The following is a 12252-nucleotide window of genomic DNA, read 5'->3' as shown; positions in this document are numbered from 1 at the left end:
ACAAAATTCAAGCACTTTCAATTAACATGTCTAATGACTTTCAAGAGTCTTGAAAACATTCAAATTTACAAACTTTCAAGGATTTCAAGGACCCATGAGAACCCACCAATAGAGCAAAAGCTCACATAGTTTGAGACTTTTTACTGCCTCATAAAATAAAGGAGAATCAAGGTCAACAAAGATTGCAGGTTCTTGTAGAAAGACGAATGAGACCAATTAGTCAATGAAGTGATACTCGATTTTCAATTAATTCCTCTCTAATGGCTACTTTTAGCATCGGTGTGGACACATTTTCTTTTTTCTGTCTCAAACACTGTGTTGCCATTGACCTCACAGCTGCTCGAGCGCCACCTCACACTGCTCTCTTCTTGTGTCGTTATAGGACAAACGCCGCTTAGCAGCTGACATCTTTGCCATGCGTGTGACTCTGCAGAAATAAAATGCCTGCAAACAAAATATTCATTCACAATCATAATGACTTGTCAACAATGACGGGCTCTTTGGATGCTGCAGCTGCGAGAGAGCAACATGGCCTCAGTCGGCGTCTGAGTGACAGCTCAAGTGTGTGTGTGTGTGTGTGTGTGTGTGTGTGTGTGTGTGTGTGTGTGTGTGTGTGTGTGTGTGTGTGTGTGTGTGTGTGTGTGTGTGTGTGTGTGTGTGTGTGTGTGTGTGTGTGTGTGTGTGTGTGTGTGTGTGTGTGTGTGCTGGAGGCTGATTCGACTCGGGTTCCAGTTCTCTCTCTTCCTCTCTCTATCTCATTCTGGTGTGATTACATAACAGACGATCTGCTGAAATGTGTGTGTTTGTGTGTCAAGTGACCCTCGGTGCATACGTGTGGTCTAGAAACGTGGAAGAGTCTCTCATGACTTCATTAGGCCATACACCATGAGTTCATGAGCTCCAATTATCACTCTACTGACATCTTGCCGCCATGTCTGCAAGTCTTTTTTTTTCTGTGGATGTAACTATTTTGCTCACTTTCTCACCATCTCCTTCCATATAATATACAGTTTTTAGATACTATACTATAGCGCTTGGGAGGAAGGAGGGGGCTGCCGGTTTTGTGTGAGTCATATATTTAAAAAAAACAAAAAACATTTGCAGATGTCCTCTGAACTCCTCCACACAGAAAAAAAACAGCAGTCTCCTGCATAATTTAACAATTCTATGTTTGTATCTATAGGTTTCCTGTATGTCACAGTCCTCTGCTACCTCTTCATCTATTATTCCTGAGAAGAATTTGTAAGGTTAACTTTTGCTAACTGGTACTTCTATACAGTAAGACTAGAGCCTTATGAATCATTTATAAACTGTTTATCATTAGTTGGTATTTTATTAAACATTAATGAGTTAGAACAGCGTTCATACACTGATATTTTACTATGTAAGAGCACGTTACTGTCAACAACAGCATTGCTAAATTTAAATTTATTCTTTTAACCACAGTAAGAGTTTAAGATTGTTAACTGAAGAAAAACCAAGTCATGCGACTAGTCATGTTAGCATAATAGCTAATATTAGCTACACTTCCAACCAACCAGGCCCCCATGCGGCGCCTAGTCCCCATTTTCTGTGGGACCGTATCTATGTTCCCCAGGTCCTATGTTTTGTATGTTCCCCGCTTTCACCCAAAAGGACCCGGGGAACATAGGACCCTAACCCTAGCCCCAACCCTAACCCTAAAGGCCACATTATACTTCTCCGACTGCGTATGCGTTATCCGACTGCGTCACCACGGAGACGCCTCGAGCCTTTATACTTCTGCGTCGTGGTGACGGATACGCGCTGCAATTTCCCGCCCGATCAGTAGGGGTCGCTGCGCACGGTTGTTGTGCTTCTGGCTACAGTGAGCAATGGCGTCGAGAGAGAAAGAGAGAGAAAGACTGTTGTTGTTGAAACAGTGGCCGTTTCTCACTTTTCTGTGTCACGGAACGCAGTTTTAAGATATTTTGAGGTGAGAAATTGGCCATTTAGAGTCTAAACATGTGCTCTGTGTGTTAAGATATGACGTATTAATAGTTTGGCTGCGACGTTCTCAGCGTGGATGAGCTCCGCCTCTGTGGACGCTCGGGTGCGCACTGTGAGCCGGCACAAAGCAGCGTTATCTCGGGCTGTCCTGAGGACCAATCGCAGCTCTTGCCGTCTCCGTTGTCCCTTGGCGGAGGGACAAAATATTTTGTGCAGTCGGAGACGACGCAGAGGCTCTTCGACAGGCTCTGCGTCGACGCAGAGTCTCTGCATAACCTACGCAGAGCACTTTACGCAGGAGTATAAATTGGGCTTAACCCTTTACCCTGGAGCTCCACACCCAGGCTTCCACAAAGTGGGGAACATAGGACATTGTCGGGTTCTATGTGAGCATCAAACCCTTTTTAAAAAAAAAACATAGGTACGACCCCTTCTCGGTCATTTCCCTGATAGCTAACATTAGCTACATTCTCTGTCGTTAACCTGATAGCTAACATTTACTGCATTCTCTGTTGCTACCTTGATAGCTAACATTAGCTACATTTTCTGTTACCTTGATAGCCAACATAAGCTACATTCTCTGTTGTTAACCTGATGTCTAACATTAGCTACATTTTCTGTTGTTACCTTGATAGCTAACATTAGCTATATTCTCTGTTGTTACCTTGATAGCCAACATAAGCTAAAATCTCTGTTGTTAACCTGATGTCTAACATTAGCTACATTTTCTGTTGTTACCTTGATAGCTAAAATTAGCTATATTCTCTGTTGTTACCTTGATAGCCAACATTAGCTACATTCTCTGTTGTTAACCTGATGTCTAACATTAGCTACATTCTCTTTTGTTCATTGCATAGATGCTTTAATTGTTGTTAACTTTGAAAGCAAACATTAGCTAATTTGACTGTTACTACTATTTATAAATGACACAAAATAACTTTATTGCCATTATTCATTTATTTATTTATTTATCTATTTATTTATTGTCATCCAATAGGAGCCTGGTTACGGGTGACGTCTTTGAGCTTGTGGTTGCAAAATGTCAACATTCTTGCCACTGAGACTAATTCATAGACTGCTTATTAACCATTAACACATCATTTATTTATGAGTAGAGTTATTCTAAAGTCATACTCAGTTCCCAATATATTGTCTTTGTATGTGTTGCCCTTGAGTCACCTTTGCTACAGAGGAGTTTGGGAGGAGAATCGGTGCTCTAGAAAAATTCTTAACACTGTATTGTTTCATTTAAGAACAAAAAAACCATGTAAAATTGGTTAATTTTTACAAGGACACTAATTATGTTCACTGTTAAAACCAGGACTGTAATTCTCTAAAGCAGATGCTCCTACATTGTAGGTAAATGTAATTCTGAAGCCGTTAATGACAGTAACCTATAAAATTGCCAATGCAGAACATGAACTTTTCACCAGTGGATATATATATACTGTAGATGCTTGAAAATTCCTCCTGCTTTGCATCACTCCAGTACAGATAAGGAAAGAAGGACGCAAAGAAGGAAGGAAGGGAGGAAGGAAAGCAGTAAGGGGGAATTATCAGTTCCAGGTCTTACACACAGAACCACTGCAGCATTTCACTCCCCCCCCCCCCCCCCCCCCCCCACACCTCCTTCTCTGAGTTCTCTCCTCCTCTCTTCCCACTCCTCTTGCGTTCTCTCATCTCCCCCCCATGCTGTATCCTCTCTTCCCCTCTCTCTCTCTCTCTCTCTCTCTCTCTCTCCCTGTCTACCTCTCTTCTTCTCCCTCTTCCTCCCTCCTCCCCACATGTCTGTCTGTTCGAAACTGGAGCAACGTCTTAATCGAGGCTCAGAGACGTGACGGGAATGTCTAAGCAACCCCGGGCTCTGCAGTACACACACAAACACAAACACACACACGCACACAAACACACGCACACACACAAACACGCACACACACACACGCACGCACACAGATACAGACACATTCTGCTTGGCAGCCAATTAACAACCTGCAATCCAGCGCCAAAGGAATAACTGCATGTTGATGAGCTTGTGTGTGTGTGTGTGTGTGTGTGTGTGTGTGTGTGTGTGTGTGTGTGTGTGTGTGTGTGTGTGTGTGTGTGTGTGTGTGTGTGTGTGTGTGTGAGATGAGCTGGTGGCCGTCAGAACCACTTACACAGATATCTCTTTTATGTGTTCTGGGTTAGAGATGGACATTATGATGCATTAAAAACTAGGGACTAACTAAGACAGGAACAAGGAAGTGTGGTAATGTGCGTGTGTGTGTGTATATATTTGTGCATACAAGCAAAATTAGCAGAGCAATGCGGATGGTGATTTACATGAAGCTGAGCCTCACTTTCTCCTCCTCACCTAGTTTTCGTAACCTTTCCTCTTCCTCCTCTGCTGCCTCCTCCTCCTCCTCACTGGTATGATGCCTTCACTTTGGGGAGTTCATCCAAAGGTGAACACACACACACACACACACACACACACACACACACACACACACACACACACATACACACAAAAATTCCTCTACCCTTCTCAAAAATTCTTATACATTCTCTTTATGTGTCAAAAATATTGACACCAGCCTCGGCATCACATCCCCCAGCAGCATGCTCTGTGTGTTTGCCAGCACAGGTTTCATCATCCAGCCCTGCTTTCTTCTTCTTCTTCTTTTTTTGGGTGGGAGAGGTAGAATATGTTGAAAGGAAGACTGTGGGTTCAAAATCCTGCCTCCTGTGTTGTTCTTGCCCTACTTCTCTGCACAGACTCTGCTGTACACTGATCTAGAGAGAGAGAGAGAGAGCGAAAAAACAGTATGAAAGTGCACAGATGAGAGGTACACGCCGTAATTAAGCAGTGAATAAATTAATAAATGTAGTCACAACACATTTTTATGACAAAATAAGTGTAAAACTAATTAAGTTTCAGTGAGTCAGTTCTCACCTTGGTTGCCACATTACGGCTTTAATCTGATTGTGTGAATGAATTATTCACAATGAAAAATAATCCATCGTTGATAGTCGCCATAACGATGAATAATCAAAGATTATTAATGTAAATAAATCGGTCAATGAAGACACAAAACAGTTGTGGAAGTGAGTTTTTCTTGGACGGTAATGCTGCCAGTGGAAGGGAATGCTGCCATCTAGTGGTAAGGTATGCATATTACAACGAGGACACAAATTTAATTACAACATATAAGTAAAATAAAAAAAGACATTTATGATGACACATTTAATGACAATACATTTTATCCCTGAATAAATAAATACATTAATTAATTAAAGGTATAATATTTATTTAAAAAAAAAAATTTCTTCACTTGCTGAAGTACAAACTGTCAAATAGTACCTTTATAAGTGATAATAGTAGTGTTTTGAGCTTTTGACCCAGAATATATTTATACTACACATATATTATATTTACTACTACTACTTAATATTTTAAGAAATGAAATGAAAGTTAGCATTTTATCTCCTCACACTAACATGTTTGTAATAATTTACACAAATAATCCTAAACATAATTAGATGCTGCCTAATGAATAAAAAACTCTTTTATTCTGGAATTCAACGTTGACTCAGCATTCACTCGGCAGTGTCAGACAGGAAACTTCCAGAAAAAGCAGGAAACATCAGGTGATTTCAAGCATGTGTAAAAACAGCTCCACTCAGTGGAGAGGTGTAGTAATAACTGGAAAGTTCCTGAAGACTCTGGAGCTCCTCCAGCTAGAATATAAAAGCTGGGACAGTCCCACAGCTGAGACAGAAGACAACACAAGAAGAACAGGCACTTTCACAGAGTTTCATCTCACAACAAGAAGAGGAATCAACTCCAAAGCCTCACTGAAGATGCTGTGCTCTCGTGGATTCCAGTCTGGCCTCAGTCCATTGATGCTCGTCCACTGTCCTGTGCGCAGTCTGTGGCCCGAGGACAGACCTCGTCTCTGCCAGCAGCATGGACTGCAGAGACACCTGCAGGAGCTGTGCAGCAGTCTGGAGCTGATGGACAAACTTCAACAGCAGCTCCTGGAGGAGGAGGAGGAGGAGAAGAAGAAGTCTGTCCAAAGCAGTGAAGCCTTGCAGCCACTTTCCTTCCAGCTGGAGAAACATGGAGAGAACTTTGGCCTGATCCTGAACACTGAAGGCTTTTCTCCAGAGGAGCTGTCTGTCAGGCAGGTGGGCAGGAAGCTGAGAGTCAGCGGCAAGAAGGAGAAGAAGCAGGAGGACAGCAAAGGCTCCTACTCTTACAGACTCCAGGAGTTCAGACAGGAGTTTGATCTGCCTAAAGATGTGAACCCTGAAGACGTCACCTGCTGCCTGAGTCCAGACGGGAAGCTCTACATCCAGGCAGCCAGAGCTCCTCCATGTGCTGAGGAGGCTGAGAGAGAGCTGAGCATCAAGAGGAGCACGGAGGAGGAAACACAGCAGAGTTTGTCTTCACACACAGAAGAAAACATCAGCAGCAGCAGGAGCTCTGAGACTCAAGACAGCAAACAGGACAAACCTGGACACATGGACTGATCACAATCTTACTGTGTCTGTGTCAAACATCATGTTTTCATACTTAATGATGGTGGTGGATTCTGATTCTCAGTAAATAAGTCAAATAATTACATGCAAACAAAGTGAAATTTAGATTTTGTTTAAAAAAAACAAAAAAAAACATTTTAAATGTATTTATAATGTTTCAAAAATTGTTTGTGGAAAGTGTGATGAATAAACATTAAAAATCTAAACTTTCTGTTGTTGTCTTTTCATAGTGTGCATTCCTGGTATTTGCTGTCTTTTTTATATTTGTATTACAAAATCTTCCTCAAGTTAAAGTATAAAAGGCCTTAAATTGCAGAATCACAGACTTTTGTCCTGTTAATAGTCAGTGTGTACTGCAGTTTATTAAAGGTGAAGTAAGTAGTTTATAGTGACATCTAGAGGAGAGGCTGAAATTTACAACAAAGAAATGCTGCTCTGCTCACCCCCTCCCTTCCCTGAGCGCTACGGTATCCTCAGCCGGTCAAATGTCGTCCTCGTCGTCTTTCTCTGTGTCAGCAGATGCGGTTCGTGAGGCGAGGGAGAGGGCGAGCTACCGCGGCCGTAGCAGACGAAGCGGAGAGAGTGGAGGCGGGACTTCCGCTACAAGTAAAGAGACGCTTGATTTGTTCTCTCACGTTTGTCCTTCAGGCTCCGGTAGAAACATGGCGTCTCGCTGCTAACAGTGGCTATGCAACCGCGGCCCGCGACCATGTTATTTTACATGACTTTTTGAAACACTACGAAAATGAAACAAAAACTATTATACAGCGACTAGACAATGCAGGACCACATAATATGTATAAAAAAGTGGATTTGGGGTTATATAAACCCATAAATACTACACATTGTCCCTTTAAAGGTAAAAGTAAATACTGGGTAAAATCAGTCATGAGTTATTACTCATAAAATGAATAAAGTGGGAGCTAAAGATGATTACACTTTAGGAGAATGACTTAATATAAACATCCCCCAGAACTAAGAGCAGTGACTGTGTTAAAAAAAGAAAGAATTTAATTGAAACTACAAAAGCACTCAGAGAGCGCAGACGCCGTCGAAAACATATACCTCCTGGTGGAGGTCAATTAAAACTAGAATGCATTTCCAGGGGAACTGCATTGTGCTTGCTCGGGTGCATTTCACTAATGCGTGCAGCTTGTAACAGCTGTTTCTCAATTTCCAGACACACAAAATATTTGTATACCATAATATCTACAGTAATTGTAATGATTTAATGGTATTTAAATGTGAAATGTAACACAACACAGCATTAACATTAAAAGTGTGGGATGAACCTCTTTTTTCGCGACTGACAGGTTCAACGTGTAACCTCAAATGTTGCCCAACGTGAAAGCGTTCTTGATATATGAGCTAACTTCCTGTTTGGCTGTGACGGGCAAATGCTTCCGAAAATCAAAAATACTTATTTTGTGAGGCTTGGTCCAAGGATCATGTACGTCAAGTTTAGTGAAGATCGGACAAAACATTTGTGACCTGTGAAAGTTTAGTTTGGCTTTCAACAAGGGTCAGTACCACTATCTTCAATTTCCACACTACACTGGTTCCGGCTGGACGTTCCAGAGTTGGACTGGTGGAGATATCTCAAAAGGTCTAGGAGCAGGAGCTGACCAAAAATCGGGGTAACAGGAATAAGAAAACTTAAGAAGGATAATAGTGTGCTGCCTTTCAGCAAGCACACTAATAACCTAAGAACTCCAATGTCCTCAGGAACTTTCCAGTCATTAACACACCTCTCCACTGGGTGGCGCTGTTTTTACAGATACCAGACGTTGCTTGATCTTTCTGGAACTTTCCTGCAATTACAGGACTTTACCACTAGATGTCACTAATATTCGTGTCATTATAACAAATGTAAAGACTGAAGTTATACTCTGTATATATATTTTAAATTTTTGCTTCGTCTGAACACTGCCCCCCCTTTTTTTTAACTTTACAAAGCGATGTCTTTTCCAATTTCATATTCATGTTAATCATTAAAAAAAATATAGATTTGCATGTCATTGTCCTTCAGACTCTGCATAATCACCTCTGACGTGAGACAGTCTAAACACACTGCAGGTCATAAAAATAAAGATATATATCCCTCATTTGTTTAAATGCCCACATGCAAACACCAGTTTTCTGATAGTGTGGACAAGGTTTAGTCAGCGATAGCAGCGATGCACTTGTTCATGGAACTGCATCGCTGCTATTACTAATGTCAAACTCTACCCATTCACATTTATATTGACGCCATATTTTAATGCCAACACCATCAATACATTTAAAAAACAACACATAATGACATTCGGTGTTTTTATTTGTCTTTTTCCTTAAAAAAGAAATAAATCATACATTTTAGGAGAAATCCTCGATCACAGCAACAAGATATTGTATTCCTTTTGGCTCGATAATTATAATTATGTCCAATAATAAGACACATTACAGTGACATTACTGCAACTTAATGAAAGACGGCACATGCAAGTGTTTGGCTAGTTATGTTTAATGTTAGTGGGTTAGGGATCAGATATACATAGACAAATCTACGATTGTAGCAACATGTAAAGTATTTAATGTATATTTTCTTTATAGGATAGGAAAATAAAAGGTTTTCATGGAGTTCATGGAGTGCAAATATAGTCAGTATTGATTAATTGTGTATTAACGCGCAGTGGAGGCTATCAATTCATGAATGAAAACAGTGTCAAGCATACTTCACTTTGCTTGCAGTCAAGTTGGCAGATGTGGAAAAATGTCCACTTTTCCAAGTGTCAGCCAATCAAATAGGTTTATTTAAACGGAGAGACAAAATGTCAAAAAGAAAATCCAGAAAATCACATAAAACAAAATATTTAAATTATTTTACAATTTATAGAGTGAAACAAGTATTTGAACCCCTATCAAAACATTACTTAGTACTTGGTGGGGAAACCCTTGTTGGCATGTACAGAGGTCAGATGTTTCTTGTAGTTCATCACCAGGTTTGTGTTCATCTCAGGAGGAATTTTGAAGAGCTCCTCTTTGCAGATCTCTCCGTCATGGGCAAGATCAACTACGTAACTTTCTAAGGGCATCAGGGACAAGATTTTAGACCTGCACAAGGGCTGCAAGACCATTGGCAAGAGATGTGTACAAAACTGGTGAAGAACTACAAGAAATGTCTGACCTCTGTACATGCCAACAAGGGTTTCTCTACCAAGTACTAAGTAATGTTTTGATCAATGGTCAAATACTTATTTCACTCAATGAAATAATTAGAATCTTTTTTTTCATGTGATTTTCTTTTTGATATTCTGTCTCTCCCTGTTAGAATAAACCTACCATTAAAATTATAGACTGTTCATTTCTTTGTTAGTGGATGATCTTACAAAATCAGTGAGGGATCAAATACTTATTTCCTCAACTGTACACAGCTCAAACTCTCAGACAAGGCAATGCTTTTGTTGGACAACTCACACTAACAATGGCAAACATCCGATAGTTCCTGTGAATCCAGCGTAATATCCCTCAAAATAAAAAGACCCTTTGAGGTAGATCAGTCTTGTTATATCTCAGTCAATGCGTTTACATGTACATGCATTTTAAAAGTCTAATTTTAGTCAGATTAAGACAATAATTATCGAGCCAGTCTTTATCAGACGGATTCATAGTCCAATTACACCTACATGTATAGGTTTAGTTGGACTGGAGTCCCTCCACTTGAAGTAGAAGAAGATAACGTATAAATAGACATAGATAGATGGATAGACTTTATTGTCTGTCCCAATCAGTGATAGAAATGTTTCTTTGACACGGTTGCAACAATAAAATACAATTCAACATTCAACACTCTCTCTCGCGAGACTCTGTCACACTCACAAAATAACAACAACGACAGATAACGTCATGTGCAGTATGATGGCTGTTTGAGTTTGATCAGGCTGGATGTTGCAGAGGGAATAAAGGACGTTTTGTAGATGTTCTAACAGGCCAGTGGGACTTTTTACGTGGCTTTCTTGATCACAGAGCGCTGATATAGTTCAGAGAGCAACGTTTGTGGTGAACTGATTGACTATGTGGGACTATGTGAGTTTATAGAGAGATACAGAGCCACCTACACAGGCGGAATCAGACGTACAATAAATAAATGTTCTCCTCCGCAAGTTGTCCAATTGCCTGTCTTAGTCGGGCTACGGGGCTAAGCTTGATTAACCTGTTACGTACTTCTATGATGAAAAGGTACTTAAAAACATTACCACCTGTTCCATAAGAAGATACACTTCATTTTAATTCAGAATGGAAATACACAAAACATAAAAATGACTTAAAAAGAGTTCATTAAAATAATAATATTATACAATCACAGTGAGTGTGGTGCAGCGAGAGCATCACTCCTGCTCTCAATGAACCTCATTTGGCAGGCAAATGAGCGTCAGCATTGGCCAGGCAGATTCTGGAGCTGTTGGAACAGCGTCAGCATTTCCTTGGGAGTCCGTCGGTGAACCAGCAGCACAGATCTGTAAGCACACGGGTTTCCCCTGTCTGTCTGCGGGAGATCAAATGTCAAAAACCCTGGGTGATGGTTCGGCGAGAGGCCGAGTCTGTGCAGGCACATCCCCAGGTACACATCGTCTATCGGGAACAGGCGAACCCTCTCGGACACCGCTTTGAGGCGCAACGCAAGTGAGCCAGAGTAGACCACGCCCCCTCCGCCTGCATACGCCGGGTACACACCCTTGTAGAAGCGCTCTGGAATGTAGTATTTAGTGGACGGTTCGCGGTTGGGCATGGCGTAGTTGATCACGTCGCCCACAAACAGATCAATGCCGCTGTCGTTGGTGTGGGCTCTCCACTGGTAGTGCTCCTGCCACTGCTTGTGCAGGTAATCCAGGAGAGCGCCGGTCCGCACGAAGACGTCGTCGTCGCCTTTGAACACGAACATGGCGGTGGGGCAGTGCTTCTGCAGCCACTGCCAAAACAGCAGATCCTTCAGCGTCAGATTAAAGAAAGTGTCCTTGAAGTCCCACAGCAGGATGTCGCCGTATTTCTGGTTCTCCAGATCCAGAAGGTTTCTGAGGTCTGGGTGGGGGCCTGTGCTCGAGTCCTGCCTTCCAAGAAGAAACACCGTGCGCACTAATCCGCCTTTCCTGCTTGATTCCCCCTTCACAAAACCACTGCGCCCCCATGTCTCGCGGATGGCCTGCCTGTTCTCAAAGTTCCCCACCTGAGATTTGACGGCCATGAGGAGCATGGGAGTCTCCAGATCGAGGCTGATGTTGTTGCGACACATGTTAGGCTGATTTATAAGCAGGGGATACTCCCTGCAGTGCATTGACCTGATAAATGCTTTCATTTGTTCTGGCTGGCTGTCGAAATCATTCATACGAGGGATCGTACACTTCTGCGACATGCAGTCAGAGACGCAGTCGTCCTCGACTTCTGTGTTCGTGTCGGCCTTTGACTTCCTCATGATGCCGCTCACATTTCCCCGCAGAAGCGGATTGTGCCGACGGTCCCAGACGTGCTGCAGTTGGTTCCATAGCGCGTTGTCCTGCAGACGGAGGTTCCAGAAGGGGCCGAGAGGGTGGGAGGCCATTGCGGAGGAGTTAGCCGAGAATCCCGGTGCAACGTAGTGCGTGACTATCTTCGGCGGAGAGTAGGAGATGGTGACGAAGATGGACACCATGATGTAGATGAGCAGGTGGCCGGTCATCATGCAGGGCAGCAGGCACATGCACAGCAGTCTCCCGTTGCATCTGCAGCATCTGCAGCATCTGCCCAT

At 42.2% G+C, this 12252-nt stretch overlaps 2 protein-coding genes across 2 annotated transcripts; one reads left to right on the top strand and one right to left on the bottom strand.

Annotated features, from left to right (window-relative positions):
- The first annotated feature begins 5735 nt into the window (after nucleotides 1-5735).
- LOC310938451 (heat shock protein 30-like) lies at nucleotides 5736-6702 on the top strand. Its single transcript, XM_083902945.1, has one exon. The coding sequence runs from the start codon at nucleotides 5812-5814 to the stop codon at nucleotides 6481-6483; it is 672 nt and encodes a 223-aa protein (XP_083759071.1). The 5' UTR covers nucleotides 5736-5811; the 3' UTR covers nucleotides 6484-6702.
- Nucleotides 6703-10902: 4200 nt separating this feature from the next.
- LOC310938055 (N-acetyllactosaminide beta-1,3-N-acetylglucosaminyltransferase 2) lies at nucleotides 10903-12252 on the bottom strand (the record flags this gene model as incomplete). Its single annotated transcript, XM_083902454.1, has 1 exon — nucleotides 10903-12252. The coding sequence occupies one exon, from the start codon at nucleotides 12250-12252 to the stop codon at nucleotides 10903-10905; it is 1350 nt and encodes a 449-aa protein (XP_083758580.1).

The sequence above is a fragment of the Microchirus variegatus genome (genome assembly GCF_963457635.1).
Source record: "Microchirus variegatus genome assembly, chromosome: 16".
NCBI classification, from domain to species: domain Eukaryota; kingdom Metazoa; phylum Chordata; class Actinopteri; order Pleuronectiformes; family Soleidae; genus Microchirus; species Microchirus variegatus.
The sequence above is the reverse complement of the archived record's forward strand: the minus strand, read 5'-3'. Positions and strand labels throughout refer to the sequence as shown.

Bases quoted from the DNA above. Each gene is read 5' to 3' on its own strand.
- LOC310938451 (XM_083902945.1), top strand. From the start codon at position 5,812: ATGCTGTGCTCTCGTGGATTCCAGTCTGGCCTCAGTCCATTGATGCTC.